This window comes from Sorex araneus, chromosome 5 (genome assembly GCF_027595985.1).
Source record: "Sorex araneus isolate mSorAra2 chromosome 5, mSorAra2.pri, whole genome shotgun sequence".
Taxonomy (NCBI): Eukaryota; Metazoa; Chordata; class Mammalia; order Eulipotyphla; family Soricidae; genus Sorex; species Sorex araneus.
In genome coordinates this window covers 116,190,600-116,207,346 of record NC_073306.1, presented here as the reverse complement: position 1 = coordinate 116,207,346, position 16,747 = coordinate 116,190,600, and the positions used below count along the sequence as shown (strand labels likewise).

Genomic DNA, 16,747 nt, shown 5'->3' with positions numbered 1-16,747 from the left:
CTAGCCATGTGATCGAAGGTATCTTGGATACAACAAACTACGCTGAACCGTCAGCTGAATGCGGTCAGATTCATAACCTCATCCAACAGCATGTGGCACAGGAAAGTTGCTCAGATGAGTCCAGTCCTGTCAGATTTTTCAGAAGGTTCTCATGCAGCAAGGGACCATTAAAATACATACCTATTAATTCTCACGACTCATGCACTTAGCCTTATGAGAAGCAGCACTGATAATATCCCCCAAAAAGAGGAAGCAAAATGGAGAAAGAGATGAGAAAAGTTCAATGACCCCCCCACACCCCGATTAGTCCTCTTTTAAGAATCGATCCTGGTTGGTATTACTACACTAACCTCCACTTATAGCCCGTTGAGTGGAAATTATTCACATGGTACCCAAACTTCACTGAAGAGGTGGTGATGTGTCACTGTCATTCTGGGTAGTCACATGACTCTGAATGAAAAAATTTTCTATTGCTTTAAAAGAATGGGGGATGTGGATAGAGAAATAACTTCATATACTACCAATTTCTAAAAGAGGTGCAGAGAGAATGCAAACTGACACAGCCTTACATCAGAATACATGACAAAACTGAGAGCCCGGATGGAACAGGAAGGCAATTTTCTTCTAAACCATTGGTAATGAATGAAATAAGTGCTTTCTCAATATTTAGGCTCAAGACCACAGATAGATGTTAGATGGACACAAGCCACCCAGATCTTAGAGGGGGCACCTCACCCTTGCCCTTCCTTGCCATCTCTCGGGGAGTAAGTGCATGCAGGTTTCCTATAGAATGGTTAACATACGACTTATTGTTATTGGGGCCTGAGCAATAATACAGTTGGCAGAGCATTTGCCTTGCATGTGCCTGACCCACATTTGATCCCTGGAACCACATATAGCCCCCAAGCTCACTTGGAGGGATCCCTAAGGATATAGCCAGGACTAAGCCCTGAGCACAGCCCAACATGGCCCAAAAACATAAACAGAAAGAACAAAAGTTTATTGCTATGTTTTTCATTTTTAGAGCAGTTTTGGGTTTGTTGAAAAATGACTGGAAAGTACAAAGTTCCCAGACATCTCTCCCGGCCCTCCCCTTTATTCTACTGTCATTTTATCTTCATGGGTAAAACTGTACATATATGTTGCAATTGGTATTATTCCTGACTTAAGTCCATGATTTACATTATAAATCCTAATTTACATTAAGGCTCATTAGTTTTATAGGTTTCACAGGATCCACCATTAGGAGTGTCAGACAAAAGACTTTCACTTCCCAGAAGTTCCCTATGCTTCATCTATTCCTCTTTTCTTCAAGGAGGAAAAACTCCTTGCCATCTCCCTGGCCGACACTGATAATTTTTCGGGGAGGGTGTGTCTGTCTTCTCTGCTTCTTCCCCATCACTGAGAGCTTCCCATGCAGGGTACCAGGGTACCAGCCGTCTCTCAGAAGCTTCACCTCCGCATCACAGTACCCCTGGAGAGGTAGACGCCAGCTTCCAAACCACAGTGCCTGCCTGCTGGTGGTCGATGTCCCCAGGCCTAGAACTGATCTGCACCGACCTGCTTGCATAGTGCCTTGGCTCTGCAGGAGAGGGAGGGTCCCCAGTCGTGAGAACCCACACCTAGCATTCCAGCAGAACCAGCTCCCAGGTGGCAAAGAATCCCATGCAGTGTCCCAGTGCAATGTCAGCATCCTAACCCCTGGATCCTGTGAAAATACTGCCTTCCAAAGCAAAAGGGACATCTCAGGATGACCATGAGTCTCAAGACGGAAAGGGTAGACTGGGCTAGCCAGGTGGGTCTTCAGAAGTGAAAGGAGGCAGGAGGACCAGAGTCCAAGAAGGAAATGTGACGGGACCTTGCGTCCAGGCGACACGGAAACGGTCCTCCCCAGTCTGTCAAAGGGCCCTGCCAACCCACTGTGGACTCTGGACCTCTGGAACTGACAGTTAAAACATTTATATAAAGCATCAAAGCAACACAAATGTTATTTGCTATATATAGCAAACATATATTTATAAGCACCCGGTGGTGCTCAGGGGTCACTCCTGGGTGCTTGGGATTGAACTAGGTACAATGTTGGAGGCATGCAAGGAAAGTGCCTTAATCCCTGTGTTATCTCTCCAGCCCCTAAATCTGTTGCTTTACGCCACCAAGTTAGTGGTGGTTCCAGCAGCTATAGGAAAGTGATAGGGTCAGCAATAATTTGGGGGCAGTGAGAAAACTGCAAGCATGGGACCTCACTCATTAGTCTCTGGGAGGGTCTGTCCGCTGGTGGTCCAGCAAAGGGGCGGAGATATATTCATTAACCTGGAGGGGCAGGAAGGTCCACAGTGAAGCCTTTGGCAATCATCTTTTATTTATTTTTTCATCCATTTTCTTTAAAGTTCCCCATGCAAGGCATGAACTGAACCAGAATCCGTTCCGGCTGTCCCAGGCATAGAAAAATCAATTCGGAGTCTTCTGAGGAGCCTAGATTGTGGATTGCGAGTCAAAGAGAAATTGTCTGGAGACTGGATTTCAAGAGCCAAAAGGATTGCCCTGCGCAATGTACCCACTGGGCCAGCAGGGGGCGCTGTGGCCGTGGAGCAGCGGGGGCCGTGCAGGTGCCTCTGGGCTCACGGCTGCTGTTGGTACTGGCTCTCGGTGGCCGTGTAGAAGTCTTCCAGCACGCTCTGGATGTACTCGAAGGTGGGCCGCTCCTCGGGGCGGTTCTTCCAGCAGCGCACCATGATGTTGTAGAGCTCCTCGGGGCAGTGCTCAGGGCGCGGCATCCGGTAGCCGCGCTCCAGGGACCGGATCACTTCGGGGTTGGACATTCCTGAGAAGGAGCCAAGGACTCAGGAGGCGGTGGGGGAAGGGGGGAACCTGAGCCCAGGGGTGCAGACCCTGCTGCACCCCTCCCCTCCCGCTGTGGGCGCAGAACACCCCTCCCACGCCCAGAGCCGGTTTATGAACCCTCCCCCGCTTCTCACCCACCTTCAGTGTGAAAAGAGGCTCTGGGGACGGGGTGGACGAGGGGGACACCCCAAGACAACAGTGGAGGGAAGAGGAAACTGGCGAGGGTCGGGTTTGAAACTTGGAGATCCTTACCAGCAGCAGTACCGTAAAGCATGATGGAGAGGTAAAGAAAGGAAAAGGAAAGAGAGGCCAGGGTGTTAGTACAGCGGGGAGGGGACTCGCCTTGCTTGTGGCCAACCCGGGTTCGCCCCATATGGTCCCTGGAGTAACCCCTGAGGATCACTGGGTGTGGCAAAAAAAAAAAAAAAACAAAGCAAATAAGGAAGAGGAGGAGGAGGCCGCTGGGAATTTGAGGTCATTAACGCATTCAAGGAGAAGGGGCAGGATCGATACAGACTTTTAGAAAACCCCTCAGGCTCCTGTGGTGACCGGCCTGGGGAGAGAGGGGACAGGCAGGAGGCCACTGGGAGGTGCTGTGTGGGAAAGGCGCTGTGGGCTGGAGACGGGAGGATGGAGGTGGGAACTGGGGGTCAGAGATGCATCTAGCAAATGGACAGAACCCTGTGCGCTGTAGCTGCCTGGTCAGGGGTGAGGAAGGGTTAAGGGCAGCCCCCAGTGTCCCGTGGAAGAAACGGGGTGAATGGCGAAGCCCTTCCTGAGTAGGGGCGGAAAGAGGCATTTGGGGCTAAGGATCAAGAAATCTATGCAGCGTGTTCCCCGTCCCGGAATTCACCATTATCTCCACCCCCTCCTGCTATTTCCTGAAGGGAGGTATTGGACTTAAAACCCCCAGCGGATCTGAATGGACACCAGATGCAGGGAAGATGCCAGCCCCAGGAGGGCGGATCGCCCTGCCCTACCCGGGTAGGGGATGCGGCCGTAGGTGACGATCTCCATCAGCAGGATGCCAAAGGACCAGACGTCAGATTTGATGGTGAAGGAGCCGAAGTTGATGGCTTCCGGAGCCGTCCACTTGATGGGGAACTTGGCCCCTGTGAAGTTAGACAGAGCCAGGTCAGGGAGAGCGGGGGGGAGGGGGTGGGGGGGTGGTGTGCTGGCAGAGCTGGCTGAGGTGGTGGGGAGGTCAAAGGCTACCCCACAGGCCTACAGCCCTGTAGGAGTGCAGTCCCACAGGTCTATGGCCAAGGGGACTTTAGGGGGCCTTGAGTCCAGGTCACAGCCCTGGCTGCTGCCCTCCTAGCAAGGGGGGGAGGGAATATCTTGACTCCTGTTCCCCCCGCCCCAGGTTTCCAGCACTCTGGGCTTTCCCACCCTGCCTCCCTGCCTTCCACCTGGTCTGGGGAAACTAGTCAAGTGTTGTTTCACAATTGCTCGGTTTCTTGCCCATGCGGCTCACTGTGCTCGCAGATGCCCGCTAGGATGCGAGACCCGCTGATGTCCCAGGTCACAGTCACCTTTTCCCAATGCTCGGTTTGTTTTTTCTCTCCCCCCTCTCCTTTCCAGGGAATGAGAACTTTGCTTTCTTCCCGCTCTCCTCTCCCGGCTAGAAATCAGCTCCTCCCTCTCAGGCGGGTGCTGAGAGTTCTCATGGCAACACGCATGAAGGAAAAGACACAGATCCTTCCTCTGCAGCGGGACGGGGGTCTGTTTCTTCACGTTGCTCTGGGGGCCATGCTCAGTGGAGTTTGGGGGGGTGTGGTGAGGAGAGCCACTGCTGGGAGCAGGGGTGCGGTGGTGCATGTCACACCAGGGATCAACCCAGGGGCTGGCAGGGAGCAGGGGGGTGGCACAGGGCTTGAGCTCAAGTTCCCGGTTCCGTCCCCAGCACGACTCTGCCGCTTATGGGCCCCGCCCACAGGCAGCGAACCCAGAGCTTCCGACATGCTTCCCATGTGCCTTCCCACGGGGAGCTGCATCCAGGCCTTCGGGGTTTGGGTACATGTATACACCCCTGAGGTGACCACTCAATGGGGGAACAGTCAGCATCTCAGAAGGCCCTGCGGCCCCCTCACTAATCGCCCCCATTCCAGGCACCTCTGGGCAACTCCATTGCTAGAAATGCCTTTGGCTTTTCTTCAAGAGTTTTGTGGGGCAGAGTTAGAGACCAAGCAATTCATCCATCCCGAGCGTGCAATTCCAGGATGCTGAGTGCGTTCACCAAGCTGTGAATTTTAGCTGTGCGACACCCCCTCCCCACAATACCCCCTTAGCAATCCCTCCCCATCTCCTCACCTTATTCCCAGGCAATCGCTAATCTACTTTGCGTCCACAGCTTCCCTTGCTCTAGACATTTCATACAAATGCAGTTTTCAAAATGTGTGATTTGTGTCTGGCTCCTTTCACTTAACGTAATGTTTCCCGCTCTCCATATTCTGCAGGGATCCGCATGGCCTTTCTTGTTGGCTGAGTGGCCCCACGTGGTACAGCCATACCACAATCTTGTTGACTTGTTCAGTTGATGGACGTTTTGGCTGTTCTGAATAACGCTGCTCTGAGCATTCCTATGCGAGATGGCCTATTTCCAAATGGTATGTAAATGAAACCGTCCATTGTGTAACTATTTTTCCGACCTCTTTCACTTTGAAACCTTTGAGAGTCATCGTTTGATTGCATAGAGCCTTGGTTTGTAAGTCCCCACTGCTGAGTGCCATGAATAAACCACAATGCAAAAGGGCTATTCAAACTTTATTTATGGGTATTTGGGCTCTGCCCAGTTTTGATCTATTACACCTACAGCTCTTAACTTCAAGATGGATTTGTCAAGACTCAACATAGGGGGCTGGATCGAGCGACAGCACAGCGGGTAGGGTGTTCGCCTTGCATGCGGCCAACCTGGGTTCAATTCCCAGCACCCCATATGGTCCCCCGAGCACCGCCAGGGGTAATTCCTGAGTGCAAAGCCAGGAGTGACCCCTGTGCATTGCTGGGTGTGACCCAAAAAGAAAAAAAAACAGACAACATAAAATTGAGGGGGCTGGAGCGATAACACAACAGGTGTTTCTTGCCTTGTATGTGGACAACCTGGGCTTCATCCTCCCTGGCACCAAATATCGTCCTCAGAGTCCCACCAGGAGTGATCCCTGAGCACTGAGCCAGGAGTAAGTCCTGAGCACCATGGGGTGTGGCCCCCAAGCCAAACAAAATGGAGATTTAGTCAGAGTTACCCAGTGCAATTGTTCTGGCCAGGCGATATATCCTGGTAGGTGCCATTAACCTTGATGAGATACTGTGCATACTGGGACAGAGCTTTGCAGGTTTGTTTGTTTGTTTTTGTTTTTTGGGGTTTCTTTTTTTGGTATTTTTGTGCCACACCCGGTAATATATGTGGCCCAAAAAGTATTTCTAAAAATGTCAAGCATTTTCTAAAAAATTTCAGAACTCAAGCTGACTCGGGGCCTGAGGGTCCCTCTATTCTCCTGGCTCTGCACTCAGGAATCACTCCTGGCAGTGCTCGGGGGACCATATGGGATGCCAGGGATCGAACCTGGGTCAGCCACATGCAAGGCAAACGCCCTATCCACTGTGCTGTTGCTCTGGCCCCTGGCACTTTTCAAAATCTTATTCTATTTTATTATTCTCTTTGGCTTTGGGGCCACATTTGACGGTGCTCAGGAGGCTCTAGGTTTGCTCCTGGGGCACTGTGTGGTGCCAGGGGTGGAACCGTGGTCTCTTGCCCATAAAGCGTGTGCTCCAGCCCTTTAAATCATGTCCCTGACCCCAGAAGTTTGCAGTTTTTACCAGTCAATTTTTATAGGCATCGACTCTCAGCACACAGAGAGGCACGCAGGGAACCTCCAGCCTTCCTTACCTTCCCGAGCCGTGTACTCATTGTCCTCGATGATCCGAGCGAGCCCAAAGTCGGCGATCTTGCACACCAGGGACGCGGAGACCAAGATGTTGGCGGCGCGGAGGTCTCGGTGAATGTAGTTCCTCCGCTCGATGAAGGCCATGCCCTCTGCAATCTCCACCCAAACGGACACACCCTCAGCCTCTGGCCCTGCCCAGACCAAGGCAGGCCCCCAAAGACATGCAAGGGACAGGAGCTTTTTTGATAACAAAATCCCCGGCTCTCCTGGAATTTCTTACTCTGCAGATAGGGGACCCTCAGGGCCCAAATCACCTGAGTTCTGAAATTTTTAGAAAATTCTCGAAGAAAAAGCAATGGTCGGGGCCAGAGAGACAGTAAAGTGGGTACGGCACCTCTTAGGGGCCAGAGCAATAGTACAGTTTGCCTTGCATGTGGCCCACCCTGGTTCAATCCCTGGCATCCCGTAGGGTCCTCAGAGCATTCCTGAGTACAGAGCCAGGAGCATTGCTGAGTGTGACCCAAAAAACAAATAACAATTTAAAAAGGGCACCTGCCTTATACACAGCCAAACTGGGTTTGATTCCTTATGGGGCCCCCAGTTCCTGCCAGGAGTGATCCCTGAGCACAGAGTCAGGAGTAACCCCTGAACATCGCTGGGTTGGCCCAAACACATACCCCCTCAAAAAGGGGGGGGGGAACAGAAAAGTAAAAACAATGGCATGATTTTTCCAGAACCTTCCTCCCTTAATGTGCTCTTCTACCCCAGGACACCATGAAGAACTTCCATTCCTAATCTTCTTTCTGGTACAACCAAGACTCACTCTGATAAATCTCTCATGCCATTTTCTTTCCCAGGCCTGGGTAGGGAATTTATTGACTTATTCATGCAACTTGCCAGGCTCTACCGTGCGGGTGCGATACTCTCGGTAGCTTGCCAGGCTTTCCGAGAGGGGCGGAGAAATCAAAACACGGGTCAGCTGTGTGAAAGGCGAACGCCCTACCGCTGTGCTGTCATAGCAGAGCCTGGCAAACTACCCATGGCATATTCAATATGCCAAAAACAGTAACAAATCAGTCTCACAATGAGAGACATTACTGGTACCTACACGAACAAATCGATGAGCAACTGGATGACAGTGACAGTGATTCATGCAACAGATATCTACTGTGTCCTGTGAGTGCCAGACATGTTACTGGGACAGGCAGTGAGCCAAGCTGAGCCCTCGAGGCAGAAATAAGTACTAGAGCAGGTAAAAACGCAATTTGGGGGACTGGAGCAATAGCACAGCAAGTAGGGTGTTTGCCTTGCACACGGCTGACCCGGGTTCGATTCCCATCATCCTATATGGTCCCCTGAGCACCACCAGGGATAATTCCTGAGTGCAGAGCTAGGAGTAACCCCTGTGCGTTGCTGGGTGTGACGCAAAAAGAAAAAAAGAAAGCAATTTGGGGTGTGTTTGTGTGTGTGTGTGTGTGTGTGTGTGTGTGTGTGTGTGTGTGTGTGTGTGTGTGTGTGTGGTCCTCAGGGACATTGTTTAGAGCAGGTGGCCTTTTAGCAAAGATCTCAGGAATGATGATAAATAAGTGTGTCAGAGAAGAACCTTCCCAGCAGAGAGAACCCAGGGGTGAAGGTCTTTGGGCAGCAATGAACATGGGTGCTCCTGAGAGCTGAGCAGAAGGGACATAGGATGGGGGCGGGGAGCCGAGCCTGGAGGGAGGTGGTGAGCGAGGTCGGGCTGTTGGGTGAGCACAGAGAGCAGCGAGTAGAAGGTCTGCACGGGACTGTGACATGTCTGATGTGCCTTGCTGTCAGTGTGGCTGCTTTGTGAACACTCTTGGTCACAGTGCAGCAATGGCTAGGAAGAAGTGGTCCCTAGAGCCATGGTCTCCCACCTTCAAAGGTGGTGCAAGACTCTCTTATGGCACAGGAGAGATCGTACAGCAGTAAGACGCTTGCCTTGCATGTGTCTGACACGGGTTCGATCCCTGGCATCCCATATCGTCCCCCAAGCACGGCCAGGAGTGATTCCTGAGTGCAGGGCCAGGAGTAAGCCATGAACACATCCAGGTATGGTCCAAAATATCCCCCCCCAAAGAAAAGCCTCCTAGGATGAGCATTCAGTCACCCCAAAATAGCACTTTAGTTTGCAAACTGACCTTGGAGCCCCTTGAGGCAGGGTCGCCCCTTCTCTGATTCCCAGAAAACGGGTACTTGATATTCTAACATCAGGCTGCCTCTCATTCGCCAGAGCACCAGTACTCTGGAGGACAGAAGTGGGGTGCAACTCTGGGGAGATTATTAGGGAAAATGGGGGGGTCTGACGATCTAGTTCAAGGCTGAGGCAAATAGGTGATGCACTTTCAGGAAGTGGCCAGCAGGGGACACCCCAGAGCCACTGGAACTGAGCTCCAAGCAACAGCCAGCCAAGCAAGTCTGACAGCAGATTTTCGTTGGGGGTGGCCGTGGAGTGAGACACTGGGTGGGGTCCCAGGGAACAGGGGAAACTTCTAAGGCATCCAGACACAGCGAACAATGGCCCTTATGCAAACTGCAGACACTGTCCCTTATTCACTTACTATAAAATTATACTCAACAAAGCTCGAGGGTGTTTGCTTTGTGCTGGGGGGTGGGAGTAGGGAAGAACTGTGGGTATCGGCCCTGTTTCACAGTCGAGAAAACTGAGTCCTAGAGGAATAAGTAGCTGGCCCAGGAGGAACCCCGGGTGGGAATTCAGGTAGTCAAGTTCATTACTCTACTGAACTTTGTTTTTGTTTGGGAGCCATACTCCTAGCTCTGTGCTCAGGGATCCCTCCTGGCAATACTCGGGGGACCATATGCCAGGGGTCGAACCCGGGGTTGGCCTTCTGTAAGGCAGATGCCTTAAGTGCTCTAGTATCTCTTCAGCCCCACCGGCCTGACATCTACTCACCCTTCAGAGCACAGGCAGAGGCACTTCCTCTGAGAAACTCCTCTAACTACCCCTCCCCTCCCCCAACAACAACTACACCCAGGCTGAGTGCTCCAGCGCTGTGCTCCCCAGCACAGCTTTCCTCCCCTTCGACCATAGAGGGGAGAGCCTGAGAGTGCAGAGGAAGGGGGGGGGGGGCGGGTCACCCCAGCTGGGGGCCAGAGAGGGAGAGAGAAAGGGGGTGTCGGGAGAGGGTGTTGCGACATGGGCACAGTATTCGGGGGGATTCAGGGTTCTTTAACCCCGACTGAGACTGTTGGGGTGTCTGAGCTCGCTAGAGACCCGAGGGTTCCCCTCTTTCTTCCCTTCCGCATTAACCCCACCAAAAAAAGTTTCCCTTTGGCGCCTTTGCTCTGACCTTCCAAAATAAGAGTCCCCAGCAGGTGCCTGGCTGCCGGGCCCAAGTTCCTCCCCTGTGCGTGGCTCATCTACGCCTCCGACCCCTGTTCTGTAACCATGGCCCCGGGGGTGCATGTCCGGGCGTCCCTCCCGCTCTGGGCTGGCGGGATGGGCCCAGCAGCTCCCAGAGGCTCCCTCTGTGCCTGGGCCCGGGGCCTTGCCGGTCTCCTGGGACTCTCTGTCTCTTTCTCTCTCTGAACTCACCTGCACGCAGTTGCTTGACACTGCTTGGCTCCTGCAGGCGGAGCCCCACACGGGAAGAGAGAGAGAGAAGGAGCCGCCATCTCGGACATCCCAGCCCCACGCGGATGCCCAGCACCCACACACGAGGCCTGGTCCCACCAGGCAGAAGAGAAGAAACTCCCAGCCAAACCCAGCAACCCCCAAACCAGGAGATACAGCCTGATCCCTGCTGTGAGGGGTGGGAATATAAGATACCGGGCAGGGACAGAGGCCAAGCCGCACCCGAGCGGGCCAGGTCTGTACCCAGAAAGCACACGCTGAGCACCTACTTTCGTGCCAAGGCCCCAGAAGCTGGGCTTTGGTTGTGGCCACTGGCACCGCATGTGATCAACAAACATGGGATGGGGGAAAAATGGAATTCTGGTGCCCCGAGTCCTCCCACCGCAACCCTCCCCCGCACCAAGTCCCCGTAAGACTCTCACCTGGGCCGAGAAGTCAATGAGTTTGGGCAGAGGCTGCCTGCTGCCCTCATCACTTTTCAGGAAATCCAGCAGGCTTCCTGGAGGAGGGGGTGCAGAGAGGAAGGAGAAAATGGCATTCCCCTCCCTGCTGACGTGCTGAAGTTTCTGTCTATGGAAACCCGGGTGGGAACAGGGTGTTATCCTCTCTGCTGACGTGAAGGGTCTTCGGAGAAAGAGTCTAAGTCCAAATCTTTACTCCTTGGAGGATAAAATTTGTTTGTTTGGGGGTCACATTGGTAGTGCTCAGGGCTTACTCCTGGCTCTGTGCTCAGGGATCACTCCTGGCAGGGCTCAATAGAACTAGAATTGTGTGTGTGTGTGTGTGTGTGTGTGTGTGCTATTTTGTGCTTAGATCCACATGCTACAGTGCCCAGTGGCTATTCTGCTCCGTGTGTGGGTCACCCTGTGGGCGGGGGATTAAACCCTGGCCTTCTGCAGCTGGCGCTCAGCCCTGGGAGCTTTGAGCCTGGCCCAGAATTAAAATTTTTTCAAAATGATCTTTGGGGGAGCTGGAGCGATAGCACAGCGGGTAGGGAGTTTGCCTTGCATGCGGCCAACCTGGATTCGATTCCCAGCATCCCATATGGTCCCCTGAGCACTTCCAGGAGTAATTCCTGAGCGCATTAGCCAGGAGTAACCCCTGTGCATCGCCGAGTGTGACCCAAAAAGAAAAAAAAAATCAAAATGACCTTAGGCTTGCCAGCCTGGCTCTTCCAGACAGCTCTCTGAGCCTGCACCAGGGCAGGGCCTGTCTCTCCCCGAGGCCGGCACAGTCGCATCCTCAGAAAACACAAAAGCTCAGGTCACTCTAAGTGAGGCGGCGGGAGAAGTTTCTGTCTGTGGAAACCCAGGGGGGAACGGACATGATCGTGGCCTATCAACCCCAGTGGAGCTCTGGGTCACAGCCAGGCGGGGGGTGGGGCGACCTGACCTGCACAGAATGCTCGGCTGCTGCGGGAGAGAGTCACCCAGCCTCTAGGGCCCCTAGGGGCCCCCTCCCACTCACCCACTGGGGTCATGACCCCACTTCCCCTCCCAGTAGCCGCAGGTGCTCCGTAAGTCCTTCACCCATTGGCCGGAAGAGCTCGATGATGACCATCAGTAGTGCCAAGAGCCCAGGGCGTGGGGGGTGGGGGTCGCCCTTAGTATGTGGGGTCTGGCTGCAGCCCACCCGCCCGAACCTTTGGCCATGAACTCGGTGATGATGTAAATGGGCTCCTCGGTGACCACCGCGTGCAGCTTCACCAGCTTGTCATGCTGCAGCGTCTTCATCAGGTTGGCCTCCGCCAGGAAGGCCTCCGGGGACATGCTGCCTGGCTTCATGGTCTTCACGGCCACCTTGGTGTGCTTGTTGTAGGTGGCTGCAGGGAGACAGGGGGGTGGGAAAGGGGGTCAGATGCCATGCTGCTGCCCTGCCAGGTGGGCACAGTGTAGACCGGCCTCCCCAGAAGGGCCCGTCTCTTCCCTGAGAGGGGGGCAGAGAGGTCGGGCGGGACGCCTCTAGCTGTGTGTCCTCGAGCCACTCACTTAACCTCTCCTAACTGTGGTTTCCACACGCCAGTAGAAAGGATCAGATCTGCTGCTTGGTTTGGTTTTGGTCCTGATCCACATCTGGCTCAGAGTCCAGAGGTCACGCCCGGCTGTGCTTGGGACCAAGAGGTGCTGGGGGTCAAGCCAGGCCAGGGAGACGTCTCTGCCTCCAAGCCAGCACTGCTTTAACACGGCTGCTGTGGGGGTTGGAGCAAAGGCGAGGAGCTCAGAGACAGAGCCCGGGCTGGCCCGACCCCCAGAACTGCATGGTTCCCTAAGCACCACTCGGATGACCCCCGAACACAGAGGCAGGAGTAGCTGCAGAGCACACGGGGCACTCAGGTGGGGCGACAGTACAACAAAACAACCCAAAACTTCAAAGCATTATTATCACAAGCATGCGCATGCACACATGCACACACACACGCGCGCACACACACGCACGTGCACACGCACACACACTCACACACTACCTTTGCTCAAATGTTTTTATCTTAACCTTTTTGGGGTTTTCTTTCTCTGTTTGGTTTTGGTTTGGGGCCACACCCAGCAGTGCTCAGGGGTTACTCCTGACTCTGTGCTCAGGAATCACTCTTAACAGGGTTTTGGGGACCATTTGGGATGCTGAGGGTCAAACCCAGATCAGCTACGTGCGAGGAAAATGCCCACTTGCTGTACTATTGCTCTGGTCCCATCATCTTAACACTTCCCTCAAAGGAAACAAACACCAGTCTCATCCTGGTCCCCCTAAAGCTTTCGCCCCCATTAAATACAGGGGCCAGTGTGGTCTGGCCTTGCCTGCCTTGTCAGCCTGGCTCTTTATCAGACTCATTCCCCTGCCTGCCGAGCGCCCATCACCTGCATGCCCCTCACTCGAAGTGCCCAGATATCCCCTCTCACCACAGGGACTTTGCACCTGCTGTCCTTGCCTAACCCCCACTTATTCGCTGCCGGAAGCTCTAAACCGGATTTGTGTCCCTATAGTCAGTCTAGAGCGGCATTTCCCACTGTGGGCAAGACGAGCCTCAGACGTGCTGGAGTAATCCAGGCGTGGGGTGGGAGTAGTCTCGGGTATACCTGTGGGGTGTTTTCTGTTTAAAGAATATGGATTTTCAGTCATGAATAGCTTTTAAGGGTCTATATCATAATGATTCAATAAAAAAAGCTAAAAAATAAGAAGAAGAATGCTTTGCAGAGGGGTTGGGGTGAGTGATTTTTTTTTCTGAAAAGGGGGAGCAAGCCAAATACGTTTGGGAACCTTTGCTCCAAAGACATGTACTTTTGCCTGCCTTCCTTCCTTCCTTCCTTCCTTCCTTCCTTCCTTCCTTCCTTCCTTGGGAAACTTTGCTCCAAAGACATGTACTTTTGCTTTCCTTCCTTCCTTCCTTCCTTCCTTCCTTGGGAAACTTTGCTCCAAAGACATGTACTTTTGCTTTCCTTCCTTCCTTCCTTCCTTCCTTCCTTCCTTCCTTCCTTCCTTCCTTCCTTCCTTCCTTCCTTCCTTCCTTCCTTCCTTCCTTCCTTCCTTCCTTCCTTCCTCCCTTCCTTCCTTCCTTCCTTCCTCCCTTCCTCCTCCAGTTTTTTTTTAGTAAAGCAAGATCATGTTTTTCTTTATTTATATTTGGTTTTGGGATCACAGACAGCAGCTCAGGGGTCACTCCTGGCTCTGCACTCAGGAATCACTCCTGGTTCTGCTTGAGAGACCATATGCGACACAGGGGATTGGACCTGGGTCAGCCGCATACAAAGCATGTGCCCTACCTGCTGTGCCATCACCCCAGCAAGATAGTTTTCATTGAGTGAAACACTTAAAAAGATATGAGGGGGGTAAGGAAAGAAAGATGTGTTCAAGGGAGATCACAGGCTTGAAGAGCAAAGTCTGTTCCTTCCATTCTTTCTTGTCCCGGGGATTGAACTCAGGACCTCACACAGGCAAGGCAAGTGCTCTACCACTGAGCCACAGTCCAGCCCTTTTTGTTTGTTTCTTTGTTTCTTTCTTTATTTCATCATTCCAGACCTGTCTGACCTTCTTCTGCATATTTTCTCTGCAGAAAAAAATCAGAGCCTGGCACACAGTGAGCTCTGAATGAAGTGGAAATGCGTGAATTTAAGCTTATTTCGTTGTTTTCCTTCACTGTTTATCTATCTCTCAGCTGTCTTCACTGCCATTTGGCACGTGACACAGGAATAGCACAGTGGGGTGTGCCAGGCCGAGGGCCAGGCCTTGTGTCTACCCCCCAACTCCGCAAAGCTGACAATCCTATCGGAGGACCAAAGGCAGGCTGCCCACGAATGTGCCACTGGACAAAAGCAGAGTCAAGAATGATGGTTTGGGGCTGGCGTGATAGTACAGCGGGTAGGGCTGGCCTGGGTTTGATCCCCAGCCTCCCATACGGTCTCCTGAGCACCGCCAGGAGTGATTCCTGAGTGCAGAGCCAGGCGTGACCCCTGAGCATCACCAAGTACAGGTAGCCTCAAGACAAAAAACAAAAGGCATGATGGTTTTAATTATCTCTGACCTGAAAAAAAACAGGAAATTATTCCTCTCTGGTGGGCCTACATGTGAGACGAGGGCGTGAAAGGTCTTCTTTTTCTTTTTTCCTTTTTGGGCCATACTCAACGATGCTCAGGGGTTACTCCTGGCTCTCCGCGAAGGAATTATCCCTGGCGGTGCTCAGGGCACCATCTGGGATGCCGGGGATCCAACTCTAGTAGGTCACATGCAAGCCTGATGCCCTACCTGCTGTACTCACTCTAGCTCTACAAGGTCTGCTTTTGAACTTATGTAGCTAATCCTGCTAAATTCCCTTTCGTCTGCTGAATTACGATTTTTTTTTTTTTTACACAGGGGCCATGCCTAGCAATGTGGGTCCGACTTTTGAATCTTGGGTCATTTGGGGCTGTACTTGTATTCAGGTCTCAAACATGTTTGAGCTTGGTTTACCAGCTTGGTTATCGCACAAACTTCCTCCTTTTATTATTTTTATTTATTTATTTACTTATTTTGCTTTTTGGGTCACACCCGGCGATGCACAGGGGTTACTCCTGGCTTTACACTCAGGAATCACCCTTGGCGGTGCTCAGGAGACCATATGGGATGCTGGGAATCGAACCCGGGTCGGCCACATGCAAGGCAAACGCCCTACCCGCTGTGCTATCACTCCAGCCCCCAAACTTCCTCCTTTTAATTTGCAAAACTCTGCTTTGTTTTTGCCTTCCAAATGTATCACTACTCACCCCTTTGAAAAACTGTATCACCTCACCAATACAGCAGATCAAAGGTCTCATTACTTCATGCCACTAAAGTTTCCTTTTCTCTTATTAATCTGTCCTGTGTCTGTTGAATTATTTTCCAGCCACATGAAAGGTCAGTGTGGGAAGGGTAGAGGGAGGCTAGCTTCCACCTGTGAGAGTTTTGCGACTTTGCCTCTTCTTTTCCCCTGCGAACTTCAAAGGAGTCAGTGAGACAGCATGGCAGTTCAGGCACCTGCCCTGCACAGGGCGGATAGCGGCACTGCATATGACCCCACGCAGCACCACGAGTGATAACATGAGTTACAGCCAGCAGTAAGCCTGAGTATGCTGGGTGTGGGTCAAGGCCTCTAAAATAAAATAAACAAAATTTAAAAGGAACTTCTGAGTGTAGGAAAAACAAAACCTAAAAACCCAAAGGCTGTCCCTTGGAGGATGCGACAAACCCACCTTCTCATTATATTCTTCTGGCTCTAATTGGGATAAAACCCCAGAAATCCAAGAAAATTTTGTACTATCACTTCTCCCGGTAGGATTTTCATGTCTAGGCTGCTCTTTGAGACGGTATTTATAATATCTACTTAAGCTCTTAAAAGGAAAAAAAACTCTTAATATTTTGAAAAAAATTTTTTTTTTCCTTTTGATTAGAAGTTCGGCTCCTGGGCAGGAGAGCACGAGCGGCATAGACTGTGCACGGAGCTCTCCCTGACCACCCATCACCTTTCTCCTCATCCCGGTCCTAGAAACACACCAGAGATGACGTTGCTCTGTCATTTCCGGTACACAGGCTAAGGTCTGGGTTTGCTCCCTGACCGCGCATGCTCACAGAATCCCTCATGAATATGCATGATCTCTGGAAAAAAACTTTTAGCATATGAATAAAGCAGCAACATTCCTTCTCTCCCTGGGCATAAAAAGCAAACCTCTCAGTCCCTCTCTCTGAATCCATTCTGGGGAACACCATCTCTGACTTAAGTTGTTTCCTTGTCAATAAAGCTCCTCTTTTCCACTCAGTTGTGCTTTTTTGTTTTGGGGGGAGCCACACCTGGCGATGCTCATGGCTTACTCCTGGATCCGCACTCAGGAATTACTCCAGCCGGTGCTCAGGGGGACCATATGGGATGCCGGGGACCGAACCTGGGTTGGCTGCGTGTAAGGCCCTC

The 16,747-nt window shown here is 52.2% G+C and overlaps 1 protein-coding gene across 1 annotated transcript in view; it reads right to left on the bottom strand.

Moving 5' to 3' along the window:
• Window positions 1-2,389: 2,389 nt before the first annotated feature.
• HCK (HCK proto-oncogene, Src family tyrosine kinase) overlaps window positions 2,390-16,747 on the bottom strand; it is a 48,359-nt gene continuing 34,001 nt past the window's right edge. Inside the window, exons 9-13 of the mRNA XM_055139466.1 lie at window positions 11,984-12,163; window positions 10,764-10,840; window positions 6,731-6,884; window positions 3,822-3,953; window positions 2,390-2,821 (exon numbers count right to left, since the gene is read on the bottom strand). Of these exons, the coding sequence (XP_054995441.1) occupies window positions 2,619-2,821; window positions 3,822-3,953; window positions 6,731-6,884; window positions 10,764-10,840; window positions 11,984-12,163 (746 nt within the window). The 3' untranslated portion in view covers window positions 2,390-2,618. The remainder of the gene's footprint in view (window positions 2,822-3,821; window positions 3,954-6,730; window positions 6,885-10,763; window positions 10,841-11,983; window positions 12,164-16,747) is intronic.